This window comes from Crinia signifera, chromosome 3, assembly GCF_055691185.1.
Source record: "Crinia signifera chromosome 3, ASM5569118v1, whole genome shotgun sequence".
NCBI lineage: Eukaryota > Metazoa > Chordata > Amphibia > Anura > Myobatrachidae > Crinia > Crinia signifera.
Genome location: NC_139219.1, coordinates 108,603,414 through 108,621,375, shown reverse-complemented (window position 1 = coordinate 108,621,375; position 17,962 = coordinate 108,603,414). Strand labels below are relative to the sequence as shown.

The 17,962-nt window shown below is 44.9% G+C and overlaps 1 protein-coding gene across 5 annotated transcripts in view; it reads left to right on the top strand.

Moving 5' to 3' along the window:
- The window catches only part of NTPCR (nucleoside-triphosphatase, cancer-related), a 109,709-nt gene that overhangs the window by 58,907 nt on the left and 32,840 nt on the right, over window positions 1-17,962 (top strand). For 2 of the 5 annotated variants that reach the window (XM_083176365.1, XM_083176367.1), the window contains exons 5-6: window positions 5,495-5,710; window positions 11,381-14,125. In XM_083176365.1, the coding sequence (XP_083032491.1) occupies window positions 5,495-5,710; window positions 11,381-11,473 (309 nt within the window). In that variant the 3' untranslated portion in view covers window positions 11,474-14,125. Of the gene's footprint in view, window positions 1-5,494; window positions 5,711-11,380; window positions 14,126-17,962 lie in introns of those variants that run through there. The other 3 variants (XR_014471646.1, XM_083176368.1, XR_014471645.1) reach the window with 2 other exon arrangements.

Genomic DNA, 17,962 nt, shown 5'->3' with positions numbered 1-17,962 from the left:
ATGATTATCCTATACCTCTGTATGATTATCCTATTTCGCTGAATTGCCCTCACAATATCTCATTACTGGTTAATGCGGCTCACAAGACGATCAACCATGAGCAGTGCCACACTGTTATAATATTAATACTTAGATTCTAAAGTGAATTTTTTTTCGTCGGCAGCTGAGGGCAATTATTGAATTCACACAATTCACCTGTTAGTGTTCTCAGAACAGAACCGTAGGTTCTCTATTCACCATCTGACATGTATATCTAGTTATATAGTATAGCCATATAGGATGGTCCTTAAATATAATACATGGAGTAAGACACGTGCAGTATATAATATATTGTCGGCATTATGCAAGAAGCCGTTTGTTAATCAATTAGCGGCGCCGCCGCCGTATATACTGTATATAAATCAGGGCGCATAACTTCCATTGCTGGATTGGAAATTACAGATATACACAATAACAGGTGCAACAGATATACACAATAACAGGTGCAAAACAGTTTACACTATTTCAATGATTTTCAGCATGAATGCTGACACACGTTTAACGAACAGCCTCTAGCGGGTAGGGCCGGTCACATGGAGCATGTGTACCGTGTCCCCCCGTGAACATCCTGACATACGTTTTGCATTAGAGCTTAATCATACTGTAGCTTAATCATTAAGCATATGCTATATAAGCAATGATTAGCCAGTTCTGAGTGCCCCTTGTAGGAATTATTTTTCTTCTTTTTTGCTAAATGTTCATATTAATTCCTCTCTGTAAATATACAAACCTGAATTAATAGGTACAATTACATACAGAGACTATCTGGCAACCATATTATCAGACTGTGCTGATTAATCTTTTTGTCCAAATTAAATAACAGCAGTTTATATCATTTGTTTTCTGCATTTTAACCTATACTGTATTTGTATATGTTCTATTTTGTGACCATAGATATGCTTGATAACTGCTGCACATACAGATGACCAGCAGTCAGAATACTGACTCTGGCATCCCAATGCAGGGAATCTCAACAGGAGTCCAGTATACATACCTTTCCCCTGCCCTCCTCTAATCCCCCTTTGCCATGGCCTAACGTTAACCCTCCCCCTCTGCTAGTTCCTTGCTAGTGTATTACCCTAACCTTCGTACCTGCTGCCTTAAACCTATCCTCCTCCTCCCCCTTTGCAAAATAACCCCAAGTCCCCTGCTGGAACCTAACACTAACCCTCCCTCTGTCCATTCATAACCCTATCCAGCCCTGGATACCAATAAGTGCAGAGCCGGCCTTATTCATAGGCAAACTAGGCAATTGCCTAGGGCATTTGGAATGCCCAATGGCATCAGCAGCGTCTGCTGATTAAAATGATATGCAGCATTTTGCAGCATGCCTATATTCTGCATATGAAATAGTGTATTCATGGAAACCACTGTAACATAGCATTCCGTATGCAGGTACAGCCACAGTCGCACACAGAATATAGGCATGCCGCATATCATTTTAATCATTGGAAGCTCCTCGTGTGTGCTGGTCATAACAGTGCAAATAAGATTAATTTTCAGCAAAAAAAGCACCCAACATTAGCAGAACTGGCCAGGAGCTGCATGGCTTATTGAGTCAAGATGTATGAGGAAACATCTGTAGCCAAGCAGAGGCAGAGGTCACAGTGTTAGCGGCTGTGCGAGTGCTGTCTGCGGGTGGGTTGGTTGTGCAATAGTGTTCGGCATATGTGTAAGGGGCATTATGTGTGTCATGTATAAATGCATTAATAATTTGTGACAGGCATTATGTGTGTCATGTGTATAAGGGCATTAATAATGTGCAACATATGTGTAATGGGCATTATGTGTGTCATGTGTATAAGGGCATTAATAATGTGCGACGTGTAACAGGCATTATGTGTGTCATGTGTATAAGGGCATTAATAATGTGCAACATATGTGTAAGGGGCATTATTTGGTACTTGTGTATTTTGGCGGCGCCCCCGATGTCCGTCGTACGACGGACAGATCGCATCGCATGCATGCGATTTTGACCCCCGATACGACCAAAAATCGTATAAGCACCCTAAAGGGTGCTTTACAGCACCCAAATGGGTGCTTACAATGTTAAATGCACCCCCACGCCACCCCCCCACTATAAACGTGAACCCGAAGCGTGGCGAGCGCAGCGAGCCCGCGAGGGGCGGCGGTACGCATCCTACGACCTTTTCAAACCCCCACTATCCACGTCGGCGTGGAGTTGAGAATAGAATAGTGTGGCGAGCGGACGCGGATACCTTCACAGGTAAACGCGTCCCTTCGCGGGCTTCACAGGTATCCACGTCCCCTCGTGGGGCTCGCTGCGCTCGCCACGCTTCGGGCACGGTGGCTCGCTGCGCTCGCCACACTATTCTATTCTCAACTCCACGCCGACGTGGATAGTGGGGGTATGAAAAGGTCGTAGGACGCGTAACGACGCCCCTCACGGGCTCGCTGCGCTCGCCACGCTTCGGGTTCACGTTTATAGTGGGGGGGTGGCGTGGGGGTGCATTTAACATTGTAAGCACCCAATTGGGTGCTTAACATTGTATAAGCACCCATTAGGGTGCTTATACAATGTTTAATCGCATCGCATCGTATGGCATTGTATGCCATGTACAATGGCATACAATTTCAAAATTGTATGCCATCGTGCACTATCGTATGATATCGCGTCGCATCGCATACCATCGTATACGTTATGGTATGCGATGCGATGGGCGCCGCCAAAATACACAAGTACCCATTATTTTTGTCATTATGTGTATGAAGGGCATTAATAAAGGTTGGCATAATGTGTAAGGGGCATTATGGTTATAAGGACATTAATGTGTGTCATGTGTAAGGGGCATTACTGTGTGGTATTATCATGGGTGCGCTGAGAGAAAGGGGTAGGGGGTACAAATTACCCAGGCCAAAGTCTGATGGAAGGTCCCAGTGGGGGCCCCAGGCCCCTCCTCTTAAGTGACAGCAGCAGCTGCAGCTCTTCTCCTCTGCCCAGCACACACTGCTTTGTGCTGGGTTGCAGTGTGGCCATGGAGGTGCTTAAAATACATATTTTCTCAGGAATTTTTTCTAAGGGTATAATGCGAATAATGTGAGGAGTAATGTATATAAGGTAAAGTGGTACTACTGTGTGATGTAACGTGAATAAGGGACACCATCGCATGATATAATGTGAATAAAGTGGCACTACTGTGTGGCATAATTTGAATTGGGGGTACTATTGTGTGGCCATGCCCCTTCCCAGCAAGAACACACCCCTGTTTGGGCTGCGCACCGTATGTGTGCACCGTTTCTATTTAAAATATTGCGGGTAGGAGCGCCAAAATGATGACTGCTATGATGAGGGTTGATGGTGCTGGGAAAGGGGAGCAGGGTCAGAGGCGGAACTAGTGGCGTTGCTAGGGGGTACCAAACAAAATCTTGCCTAGGGCGTCATTTAGGCTAAGGCCGGCTTTGAATAAGTGAGATGCTTGCAGCTGGGATCCCAACATCCTCATCGATGTTTGGATTCCAGCACCAGTGTTGTGACCACTAGTTGGGATAGCGACTTTGGTAATCTGACTGCCAGCATCCTATGATGTATGAATTGGAGCATCAGTGTATGTATGAATGAATGGGAGCTTCAAAGTATGTATGTATGGGTTGGGATCATTTGGTCTACAGCATGATGGTCGACAGTCATTAGGTCAACATGGGTCTAGGTCGACATGGTTCTAGGTCGAAAGGTCGTTAGTTCGACAGGTCATTAGTTCGACAATGTTTAGGTCGACAGTCAAAAGGTCGACATGGGGTTTTTCACAATTTTTTGACCTGAATGTCAACACAGTTAAAGTGCACCGCATCCCCTTGCATCACTCGCTGCGCTCACGATGCATCGGGCACTGTGCCTCGCTGCGCTCGGCACATTATTTTATTCTCCCACCACACCCTAGTGGATGGTAGGGCATGAAATACCGCCTCACATGTCGGCTCAAAAAAAACAGAAAAACCCCATGTCGACATTTTGACTGTCGACCTAGACGATGTCGAACTAATGACCTGTCAAACTAACGACCTGTTGAACTAATGACAATTTGACCTAGAACCATGTCGGCCTTTTTCTATGTTGACCTAGACCCATGTCGACCTTTTCCCACGTCGACCTAATGGTGTCGACCTAATGACTGTCGACCATCATGCTGTAGACCAAATGGCTGCATCCCGTATCTATGTATGTATGTATGTGTGAATGGGAGCGTCAGTGCATGTATGTATGAATGAATGGGAGGATCAGTGCATATATGAATGAATGGGAGCTTTAGTGCATGTATATATGTATGAATGAATGGGAGCTTTAGTGCATGTATGTATGAATGGGAGCTTTAGTGCATGTATGTATGAATGAATGGGAGCTTCAGTGTATGTATGAATGAATGGGAGCTTCAGCGCGGGTATGTATGAATGGGAGCTTTAGTATATGAATGAATGGGAGCTTTAGGCAGGTATATACTGTATGTATGTATGAAAGGGAGTATCACTGCGTGCATGTATGTATGTATGTATTAATGGGAGCATCAGTGTATGTATGAATGAGAGCGACAGTACATACAGTATATGTATTGTACTTAAATCAGAGAATGCATAATATGTGTTCTTTGAGGCCACGTCCCTCACATTGATGACCACACCTACCAGTGGTTGTATTTTGGCTTAATCCATGTGGCAAAATGGGAATTTTGTCTTAATTTGTGTGGCATAACGTGAATTTTGAATCAATCTGTGTGCCATAGTGTGAAGTTGGGCTCATTCCATGTGGCATAATGTGTAAGAGGCAAGTAAAGTATAAGGGGGTTACTATTGTGTTGCATGATTTGTATAAGGGGTATATGGTGTTTTAAACTTAGGTGACCACATAAAAGGTGCTGAAATGTTGTCTACCAAGTTTTGGCTTTCAGTATTTTTTTTATGACTGGAGTGCCGCCTCACCCTGCAAGTATCTTAGGATATAGCATCCTGCAGGTGCACCTTTTGGAGGGCACCCGCTAATATACCTCCCTACATTTTTCCATTGCCAGCCCGCTGCCTTTTCCAGGCATATGTAATTAGTTGAAAGTATTTACACAAATAGAGACATGAGCAGACCACCCAAACAGAACACTGGTCACGCCCCCCACATTATTAGGTGCTGGCCACAACCCCAATTATTGCACATAATAGGCCCTTGATCATTTTCAATTCCAGGCCCATTTAGACCTTAATCTGGCACTGCCCTGGACACCCTTACACTTTGATTTATCATATACTTAATAGCCATGCATTCAAAACAAATTCCTTTTGTATCTGATAGAATAAGGAATATATTAACAAACTAGTCCTTTTGGGGCTTTGAAAAGCAGGTAATTTATTTTAAATTAAGTCAATGTTGCAATATTTTTGCACAATGAAGAACAATTTGTGTATTTGTTTGTACGGTAGTTAATGTTCTTTTTTTTTTCTAAACTCTTTCCAGGGCCCGGGGACATCCGAAGATACCAGACACAAATCTGTGTGTGTTATAGATGAGATTGGAAAAATGGAACTCTTTAGTCATTCATTTACCCATGCTGTACCTAGAATATTGGATTGCCTAGGGACTGTAGTACTTGGAACTATTCCAGTAGCCAAAGGACAACCTCTCCCTTTTGTTGACAAAATAAGAACGCGCCAGGATGTTAAAGTGTTTCATGTAAGTTTTCTACACTAACTAGTTAAAAACCAGTCAAAATGATGGCTTCAGAAATGTACTTTCACTTGGAGCTGTGACCGTTTTTACTTCCACTTTGAGCTGTGACATTTTTTAGTGCCCACAAACTCTCCTCCCCAACCCCATTCCCTCTTCACAGCTCCCTCTCCAAGTTTGAAACATCAGATCAGTGCCCCTGCTTTCAATTTCTGTAATTACATTTTTTAGCACACAAAGAAGTAATTTTGGCCATCGAGTGGCCTCTAATTGTCACGGACGATGCTTCACCTCATAAAGGTGAAGAGTCTTTTGCCTTTTATTATTATTTATATATATATATACACACTGTGCATGCACAAACTTAAAGGGGATCTGGATGATAGGTCAACGCTATATAGTTGACATGCACAATGTCAACATAAATTAAAGGTTGACATAAGCAAAAGGTTGACATGGCAATGCCCAATACATAAAAATATTGACACATTGAGTTTTTAGCAATTTTTTTTCTAAAATTTTTGTTGACCTATTTCTTACTTAACCACCTTTGTGGACTGGGATTGCGAATGGTAGCGTGTGCGGAGCATTGCCATAGTGCAGTGAGATACCTGTCCTGAAACATTGCAAGTGAGGTGTGGTATACTAATTTGTGATCCATGTGCCATGTGTGGACATCAACACCAACAAAAGGAAAAACGGTACTTGTTTCCTAGCACGGCGCCCGTTGGGTCCCATCGCATACCTTAACTTAAGGTATGCGATGGGACCCGACTGACCCGATTTCGGGCTTTTTAACAGCTTTCCCAACAATGTAAAAATCGGGTCCATCGCATGCCATTATAATGGCATGCGATGCAACCGACCCGATTTTACATTGTATGTAATGTTAAATGGCCGTTTAAAATCGGGTCCATTGCATGCCATTATAATGGCATGCGATGCGACCAATGCGATGGACCCGATTTTACATAGGAACCAATGTTCAATGGCCCCCCATACCAGATTTTTCATTGTATAGCCACCCAGATGGGTAATTTGTATGTGAAATAACCCCCCTATTGTTAACGCCACCCCACGATGAACACCAACCCGAAGCGTGGCGAGCGGCGGCGGTACACGTCCTCCGACCTTTTCATACCCCCACTATCCACGTCGGCGTGGAGTTGATTATAAATAGTGTGACGAGCGCAGTGAGCCACCGAGCCCGAAGCGTGGCAAGCTGACGCGTAATACGTCTGAAGTAATGCGCGTCCCCTCGCGGGGCTCGCTGCGCTCGCCACGCTTCGGGCTCTATTAAGAGTGTAAACATTATTTCCTAACCTAGATTTTTCTTTTCAGGTGCTTTGTGTTCTTTGTTCTATTCTGTTATTCTGTGTCTCTACTGTGTTCCCTAACCCCAATCACTTTTCCCTTTTTAACAAGCAGCGCTCACTTATCAATTGGTTTACGGTTTTATTTTATTTGAGCTGCTTTCTTCCTATAATTAGCGCAGTGCCTAAGTATCTTTAAAGTATTACGCAAAGGCTATGAATACTTTTGTACATGTGATTTCTTAGGGTCTGGTTCAGACCTTTTCACTAGGCTGCGTGTATACTCATAGTCTAGCAAACAGGTCATGGCCACCCATCACCCCACTGAACACCCACCCCTCTATCATCATCTGTGCCATGCCACCCACATCCCCTCGCTAGCATGTGAGGGAATATGTACGAGAACATATCCCCTCGCATGCGGCTGAAGGGGATAGAAATCAATCGATGGTCAGCAACCATCTAATGATTTTGCTCCCCTTCGGTAATAAAAGTCAGTCTAGACTGACTTTTATATCGAAAAGGGGGTGGGCGCTGACATGTGACCTCAGCTGTCCAACCTGTGCAATCATCAACTCGCCTGCCTTTTCATGGGGATGCCAATAAAATGCTGGCCTTTCCCCTGCAGTCGTTCCCTGGCACCCCCATTCTGTCCTTCCTGGAGTGAACGGCTCTGTGGATTTGTAACTCGCTGAAGCCATTAGCTCCGGGGGTTTGTGCATGCACATATTCATGCATGCACATGCACAAATCCCCCACTGTCGGAGAAGGGGCCAGATTCAGACCCGAACGAACAGGTCTGAATTTTATTTCAAAATTTGCAAAAATCTCCCAAAAACTTTTTTCACGTTGTCATTATGGGGTATTGTGTGTAGAATTTTGAGGGGGAAAATAATTATTCCGTTATACTGTATTAATGTAATATAAAATGTGAAAAAAGTGAAGCACTGTGACTACTTTCCAGATGCACTGTATGTATATAAATGTGGTAGCATAAGCTTCACTGGAGCATGGATTGATGTGCATGACCTAATATTTTCTATGAAGTGCCATACAAAAGGTGTGCAATATATACATAATTAGAAGAATACAAATCAACATGTTATGCTGGCCACACATCAGACCAACTTTCCTCCAACCATCCAACTAGTTGCTTGGATGGAATAAAAATATGGCACTGGATGGGAGCAAATGTAATATTTACTTCAGAAATTTGCTCCCAAAATCTGAAAAAAGGACAAAACTGGAGCTCAGACACGGTACTATGTTGAACCTGTTTGATTTAAACAATTTGACAGAATGTTTTTGTCCATATTTCTGGGTTTTCAAGCACATTTCTGATTGTCCTTTGCTCCCATCCAGTACCATATTTTTATTCCATCCAAGCAACTACTGTAGTTGCATGGTTGGAGGAAAGTTGGTCTGATGTGTGGCCAGCAGAAGTGAGCATAATAAAATTCAGAGCTATCAACTAGTGGTCACATTGAGACACTAATCAAATTGGTTAAATATATTTGATTTAAACAATTTATCTGAATAACCATTCTTGCCTATTTTCTGGATTTTGGGGAGTAATGGTTGATTGTAATTTGCTCCAATGGACAGGTAATTTTATAATGTTTAACCAGTAGTGGTCCCTGAAGTCATGGAGATTCAGATCTCTTGCCTGGAGGTGTAGTTTTTGCTAGTGAGATAGAACCACACCCCAAGGAAAAAAGCATATTTTGACAAAATAATAAAATAATAACATTCTGAATGTCAACATGTACTCTGTGTACTCTAAAGTGATCTATCCCCAAAGTCGATGTATTCCATCTATTCCCCCTCATATAATACTGTACATAGGGAGGGTTCCTTTAAATATAAATGTCTGTCTATCATGGCTAGAGACCTCATTTACCAATGCTCTCCAATATTAGGGGAATCAAAGGCAAACCATTTTCTTGCTATAAGTAGTCAGGCAAAGGACATATCTATACACAGTGTGTGTGTGTGTGTGTGTGTGTGTGTGTGTGTGTGTGTGTGTGTGTGTGTATCTATATATATATTATAAGGGCACGTCGTGCCCTTATATTAAGGCTGTGTGGATCAAACGGATTTTTCCCATATGGAACATTTTTTAAGATGGGGGCATGGTGTTTGAGGGGCTGTAACTCAAAAGTGACTGGACGTACTGACTTGAAATTTGGCATGGACGAGTAGAATCTCCAGTGCTGCCAAATTTCAGGGCGAAATAGTAAAAAATTTGCAATTGGGAGCGATCTAAACTTCCAACTGTCAGTTTTTTTCCTGCCACTTCAGAAATTGCAACTTGTAATGATAGTCTATGAGGTGATTTTTGGGAAGGCATAACTCAGGGTAGAGGAAGAATTAAAACTTGGGGTTTGTTTTATTAGATAGATATTGTCCCAGTATAGTGCTTGTTGGGGTTAAGGTTTACCAGACAGTTACAGTTTTTTTTTTTTTTTTAATTTAGTGAAACTCCCCTCATTATAGAAATAGGAGTTTCCAACTTGTTCCAGCAGGGAGAGTATTCAGATTGGCTTCACTTGGGTATACCAAGATGGCCGAAGGTGAAGCTATGTGAAGTTCTGTGGTCAGAAGAACCTTCTGCAGGTCCCCTCCATAATAAACTTCTGCCTGGCTAGCGTTGAGGTAATAGGTGGGGGGACAGTGAGTGGGTGGCGCTGGCGACTCATTCATATTCCGGACACCATGCACTATGTGTACAGATCTGGGGACTGTATGGATGCCTAAGCATGTGGGGGAGGGGGGGCACCCGCGGATGGGGGTGTACTCGCAGGTGCCCGCTCCCCCCGCGAGTGCAACCCTACCCGCGGGTGCCCACCACCACCCGCGAGTGCACCCCCACCCGTGGGTGCCCCCCTCCTCCCGTGAGTGCAACCCCACCCACTGGTGCCCCTCCTCCCCCCGCAAGTGTACCCCAACATGCGGGTGCCCCCCCGAGTACAACTCCAGCTGCGGGTGCCCTCCACCTCCCCCCGCGAGTGCACCCCACCCGCAGGTGCCCCCTCCAACCACGAGTACACCCCCATCCACGGGTGCTCCCCCTGAGAGTACAACCCCACCCATGGGTGCCCCCCCTCCCCCCGCGAGTACAACCCCACCTGCAAAATACACTGCACCCATGGTTACCCACCCCGTGGGTGCCCTCCCCTCCGAAATACACCCCCAGCCGCGGGTGCCCCCCACAAGTACACCCCCATCCGTGGGTGCTCCCCCTCCCCCCGCAAATACACCCCCACCTGCGGGTGCCCCCCCTCACCCCGCGAGTACACCCCCACCTCTTTTATCAGACCAAATTTAACTGCACACGTGACCATTCACATAACAGGAGAGTGCTAGCTCCTAGAGATAGACTGACACTGTAATGGAAACTGCTGCGCTATATAAGACACAGTAACGGAATCTGCTGCCGCTTTTTAAGAGACTGTAATGGAATCTGCTGCGCTATATAAGACACTGTGACGGGATCTGCTGTGCTATATAAGACAATGTAACGGAATCTGCTGCGCTATAGAAGACACTGTGACAGGATCTGCTGTGCTATATAAGACGATGTAACGCAAACTGCTGCGCTATATAAGACACTGTAACGGAATCTGCTGCGCTATATAAAGACGCTGTAATGGAATCTGCTGCCGTTATATAAGACAAGTAATGGAATCTGCTGCCGCTATATAAGACAAGTAATGAAATCTGCTGCCGCTATATAAGACACTGTAACAGAATCTGCTGCGCTATATAAGACGCCGTAAGGGAATCTGCTGCTCTATATAAGACACCGTAACGGAATCTGCTGCCGCAATATAAGACACTGTAACGGAATCTGCTGCCGCTATACAAGACACCGTAACGGAATCTGCTGCTCTATATAAGACGCTGTAACGAAATATGCTGCTCTATATAAGACGCTGTAATGGAGTCTGCCGCGCTATATAAGACACGTAACGGCACACCACTGTGTGTACGCTATGCCCCCTGTGTGTACGCTGTGGCCCTTAGTGTGTACGCTGTGGACCCCCTTGTATGCTGTGCCCCCGTGTACTCTGTGCCCCCCCTTGTACGCTGTGCCCCACCCACCGTGTGTACGCTGCCCCTGTGTGTACGCTGCCCCCATGTGTACGCTGTGTCCCCCCGTGTGTACGCTGTGCCCCCTCGCCCCATGTGTACGCTGTGCCCCTCCGCCTTAGTACGCCGTGCCCCCCCTTCCCCCGTGTGTACGCAGGGAGAGGTACGCGGACACCCCCCCTCCTCCCTGCAAGCCAGCCACGGGATTCCCAGGATTTGCGTGCACGACTCAAGTCATAGTGATTTCTTCAATGTCTCTACTCATGCACAGGACACATGTCACCCTGCTCTGTGCCGTTCCAGTCCTAGCTGCTGGAGGGGAGCAGAAGAGGAGAACCGCACGGTGCCAGCAGCAGAAGGTTAGGTAGCTCAGGAGAGTGCACTGGACAGCAGAGGAAGGGGAAGAAGGCTGCAGGAAACCTGGAACCAGAGGTCCGGACAGGATGAATGAAGAGTTGCAGAGAGGTGAATCATCCAGAGTGTCCCTCAAAAGCAGCCTCCTTTGAATCACAGTGGGCCAGGTTAGTCGCTACTACATTCACCCTGAAGCCTAACACCATACCTCCCCAAACCTGCCATTAAGAGGGATACCTTGCGCTCCCGGCTCCCAACTGCCACCACCACCACCACGGGACACTGTGGGACAGTTGGAAGGTATGCTAACACTATCCCCCAGCCTAACTCTAACTATATACCCCCCTCCCCCATGGCGTAACTATAACTATACATACCACTCCCCACCAGCCTAAAACTAACTATACATCCCGCGCCCCACAGTCTGATACTCACTATACATCCCACTCCCCACATCTTAACTTTAACTATACATCTCTGTCCCCTGCAGCCTAACTGCATAGACTAACCATATCTAAACACCCCCCACAACCCAACCATTCTCCTCCCACCTGCAGCCTAACCCCACCCATCCTCACAGCCTAAACCTAACATACGCTCCCCTCCGCAGCCTAACCATACATCCTACTTCAACCTACTGTATATAACACTAATCACACAGACACACACGCCGCAGCATATAACCCTAACCATACACACACCCCACAGCCTATAACACTAACCATACACACACCCCACAGCCTATAACCCTAACCATACACACCGCACAGCCTATAACCCTAACAATACACAACCTGCAGCCTATTTCCCTAACCATAAACACCCAACAGCCTATAACCCTAACCATACACACACCCCCCGCAGCCTATGACTCTAACCATACACACACACCCCCAGCCTATAACCCTAACCATACACAACCCACAGCCTATTACCCTAACCATAAACACCCTGCAGCCTATAACCCTAACCATACACAACCCACATCCTATTACCCTAACCATACACACACACCCCAGCCTATAACCCTAACCATGCACACCCCCCACAGCCTATAACCCTAACCATGCACACACTCCACAGCCTATAACCCTAACCATACAGACACCCTGCAGCCTATAACCCTAACCATACACATACCCCACAGCCTGTAACCCTAACCATACACCCCCCCAGCCTATAACCCTAACCATGTACACACCCCGCAGCCTATTACCCTAACCATACATACACCCTGCAGCCTATAACCCTAACCATACACACACACACACACATGCAGCCTATAATCCTAACCATAAACACACACACCCCCCGCAGCCTATAACCCTAACCACACACACACCCCGCAGCCTATAACCCTACTCATACATACACCTCCGCAGCGTATAACCCTAACCATACACCCCCGCCCACAGCCTATTACCCTAACCGTACACACCCCACAGCCTATATTCCTAACCATACACACACCCCGCAGCCTATAACCCTAACCATACACACACCCTGCAGCCTATAACCCTACCATACACACACACCGCAGCCTATAACCCTAACCATACACACACACACCGCAGCCTATAACCCTAACCATACACACACACCGCAGCCTATAACCCTAACCATACACACACACCGCAGCCTATAACCCTAACCATACATACACCCCGCAGCCTATAACCCAAACCATACACACATCCTGCAGCCTATAACCCTTACCATACACACACACACCCTGCAGCCTATGATCCTAACCATACACACCGCACAGCCTATAACCCTAACCATACACCCCCCCCCCTGCAGCCTATTACCCTAACCATACACACACACCGCAGCATATAACCCTAACCATACACACACACCTCGCAGCCTATAACCCTAACCATACACACACACCCTGCAGCCTATAAACCTAACCATACACACAGGGCAGCCTATAAACCTAACCATACACCCCCTTAGCCTATAACACTAACCATACACACACCCAAAGCCTATAACCCTAACAATACACCCCCCGCAGCCTATAACCCTAACCATACACACCTATGCAGCCTATAAACATACCCATACACACCGCGCAGCCTATAACCCTAACCATACACCCCTCCAGCCTATAATCCTAACCATACACACACTCCACAGCCTATAACCCTAACCATACATCCCCCACGCAGACTATAACCCTAACCATACCCCCCCCGCAGCCTATTACCGTAACCATACACACCCCGCATCCTATAACCCCCTCAGTGCCCCTATGTATACTGTCCCCCCTCTCCCTTCAGTGACCCCATGTGTACACTGTCCCCCTCTCACCGGCCCTTGCGGCCTTCTCCCCCCACACCTCCTGCACGCACCTGTCACCCGGCCGACCAGTGACCGGTAGCTTTCATCTGCTCTGGGGCTTCTCACCCACCGACCTTCCCTCCCCGTCCTGCACAAACCGGCTAGGCCTTGGTCTCTCACTGCGGCTTCCTCACTACTACTGCCTGCTCTGTCAAACCTCAACTAAACCCCCCTTCTACTCCCGCACCTCTGGATACCCGCTTTGGGCTCTGACCATGAACCAGCTGTTTTCCGCCGGCTCCATCACCATCCTGCCTGAGCTTCAAGTGAGGTCTGCTGCTGATACGTTCATTACTTTTAATTAATTGGGACACCAACACCTTAAGTTACATTATACAAAAAAAACAAGTATAGGATATGGCCTTTCTATGGCGCAATGCAGCCTCTAGTCCGTACTAATCCTCGGTTATCACCCAATAACCAAACACAATAGTAAGCAAAAAACAACAAGTGGATTTTCCAAACTTTTAAGGCGCAATCAGTCCAGATATTATCCGACCGTTAGAAGGCTCTTTCAGTCTCTCTTGTCTGGTTGATCCAGTGTTTCTCGGGAAAAATCAGAAACAATAACAACCGTCAGTTAAATACAAATCGATAAGGGACGGTTTTAACTGTTGGTGAGGAAGCGAAGAAATGTAAGTGGGCGTACCCTACTCACAGTGTGACGGGTGGTGTAAATACACGTAGCGGGTACTTGTCCTGCCGGTAAGTCTTCTATGATCTCTTTCAGTGGGGATAGCAATGCATGTACATATGGCGGGTATTGATCCTGCTGTTGGATTTTCTAGGATTTCCACTTAACCTCTCAGTGACGTATGTGTCGTGAAAAATAAAAATAAACAACAATGTGTGACTCTATTTCAGTGCACAAATTATTTTTAAAGTGTGTTTAACACTAGAGTGTCTCCACAGGCGCACCTCACTCACTTAGAAACAGGGTGAGGTACACGTATAGAGGTTTCTTTGTGTTCAAAAAGTATTTAGTGCAATTCAAGTGATAGGCGCACCTCACTCACTTAAGAACAGGGTGAGGTACACATATAAAGGTTTCTTGATATTCAAACGATATAAAGTGCAGCTAACAGTGATAGGCGCACCTCACTCACTTGGAATCGGGGTGAGGCACACTTATAAAGGTTTCTTTATACTCCAAAGAGCATTTAGGTGCAATAAAGGTGATAGGCGTACCCCACTCACGGTTCTTATGGGGATTCGAAAGCCCGTAGCAGTTTCTTTGCCTTTTGTGTGTGTTAGGTTAGAGTTTTCTGATGGTTATCAGGATTCTCTCCATCCGAGGGATGTGTATACAAATAAAGAAGAAAAAACAATGTGTAGACCTATAACTGGCTCCCCGTAAATCTATTCTGGTGAAAGATTTTTGATTCACCCACTTAGATTAGTAAGATTACTCAGAGTGCTCTCGTACCGAAACTCACACTGGGTGGTGCTCTTAACAAGTGCATAAAGGTATCTTTCTTGTAAGTGTCACAACTCCGTGCAATCTTTTCCTTCACCAAAGAGAAATCAATAGTACCCCGTGATGCTGGGAGGACTTGGAATGAAGGTGGCGTACCCGGACTTACAGTTAGACTAATGTCTAAACTCCTATAATGGTTTCTTTAACTCTGTATCTGCTGGTCATCTGTTTCAAAGGTATTTCTTCCAGATATATAGCCGGCATGTGCAGAGTAAGAAAAAAGTGTTTTCAAAAACCAATCCCACCACATGGGATTTTCTCAACACTGTGACAATAGACTATTATCTCCTTCATAAAAATTGATTTTATTGTCACTATAAAAGATCCTCCATCCCCATGATGGTTGGATCACACAGTCCAAAAAACAGTTGAAAAGACCCACAATGGTCAAACATGGAATATAAAATACAACAAGACAAAAATAAAAAATAAAAAATAATGATAATTAAGAAAAATCTTTTCTAAAAAGTTAAAAAAGAGAAATCCAATACATACATCCAATGTTGGGCATAAAGAGGTGATGGCTGCTCACTCTCCACACTGGCTGTCGACGCGTTTCGGTGTTACCACCTTTCTCAAGACATGCGCATGTCTTGAGAAAGGTGGTAACACCGAAACGCGTCGACAGCCAGTGTGGAGAGTGAGCAGCCATCACCTCTTTATGCCCAACATTGGATGTATGTATTGGATTTCTCTTTTTTAACTTTTTAGAAAAGATTTTTCTTAATTATCATTATTTTTTATTTTTTATTTTTGTCTTGTTGTATTTTATATTCCATGTTTGACCATTGTGGGTCTTTTCAACTGTTTTTTGGACTGTGTGATCCAACCATCATGGGGATGGAGGATCTTTTATAGTGACAATAAAATCAATTTTTATGAAGGAGATAATAGTCTATTGTCACAGTGTTGAGAAAATCCCATGTGGTGGGATTGGTTTTTGAAAACACTTTTTTCTTACTCTGCACATGCCGGCTATATATCTGGAAGAAATACCTTTGAAACAGATGACCAGCAGATACAGAGTTAAAGAAACCATTATAGGAGTTTAGACATTAGTCTAACTGTAAGTCCGGGTACGCCACCTTCATTCCAAGTCCTCCCAGCATCACGGGGTACTATTGATTTCTCTTTGGTGAAGGAAAAGATTGCACGGAGTTGTGACACTTACAAGAAAGATACCTTTATGCACTTGTTAAGAGCACCACCCAGTGTGAGTTTCGGTACGAGAGCACTCTGAGTAATCTTACTAATCTAAGTGGGTGAATCAAAAATCTTTCACCAGAATAGATTTACGGGGAGCCAGTTATAGGTCTACACATTGTTTTTTCTTCTTTATTTGTATACACATCCCTCGGATGGAGAGAATCCTGATAACCATCAGAAAACTCTAACCTAACACACACAAAAGGCAAAGAAACTGCTACGGGCTTTCGAATCCCCATAAGAACCGTGAGTGGGGTACGCCTATCACCTTTATTGCACCTAAATGCTCTTTGGAGTATAAAGAAACCTTTATAAGTGTGCCTCACCCCGATTCCAAGTGAGTGAGGTGCGCCTATCACTGTTAGCTGCACTTTATATCGTTTGAATATCAAGAAACCTTTATATGTGTACCTCACCCTGTTCTTAAGTGAGTGAGGTGCGCCTATCACTTGAATTGCACTAAATACTTTTTGAACACAAAGAAACCTCTATACGTGTACCTCACCCTGTTTCTAAGTGAGTGAGGTGCGCCTGTGGAGACACTCTAGTGTTAAACACACTTTAAAAATAATTTGTGCACTGAAATAGAGTCACACATTGTTGTTTATTTTTATTTTTCACGACACATACGTCACTGAGAGGTTAAGTGGAAATCCTAGAAAATCCAACAGCAGGATCAATACCCGCCATATGTACATGCATTGCTATCCCCACTGAAAGAGATCATAGAAGACTTACCGGCAGGACAAGTACCCGCTACGTGTATTTACACCACCCGTCACACTGTGAGTAGGGTACGCCCACTTACATTTCTTCGCTTCCTCACCAACAGTTAAAACCGTCCCTTATCGATTTGTATTTAACTGACGGTTGTTATTGTTTCTGATTTTTCCCGAGAAACACTGGATCAACCAGACAAGAGAGACTGAAAGAGCCTTCTAACGGTCGGATAATATCTGGACTGATTGCGCCTTAAAAGTTTGGAAAATCCACTTGTTGTTTTTTGCTTACCTTAAGTTACATTGTTTGACCATTAATTACATTTGATTTATGTATATTTTTGTTATTGACTTTATTATGTGTTTATAAAATATTTTTGTTATTTCAATTGAACGGAGTCTTGTGCCATTATTGAAAAGGGGACCTATATTACATTTAATTTTCAACTTTAATCAAAGGTATAATTGCTAATGCTGTGACAGCTTTCCAATTGTTTTATTTTATTTGAGATCCACCAGCAGGCTGTACACTTCCGGTATCACTCTAATTGGTTCTGAAGTGACTTAGGAACCCTACCAGACCACTGTGTGAACAGCCGATATTGGTCTCAGACATTACTGTTGTACTATCTGCCCACATTTGGCGACCTTATATGTCCAATGCCAATTATGGTTCTTTATTGAGACATACCAGACCACTGTGAACAGCTGATATTGGTCTCAGACCTTACTGTTGTACTATCTACCC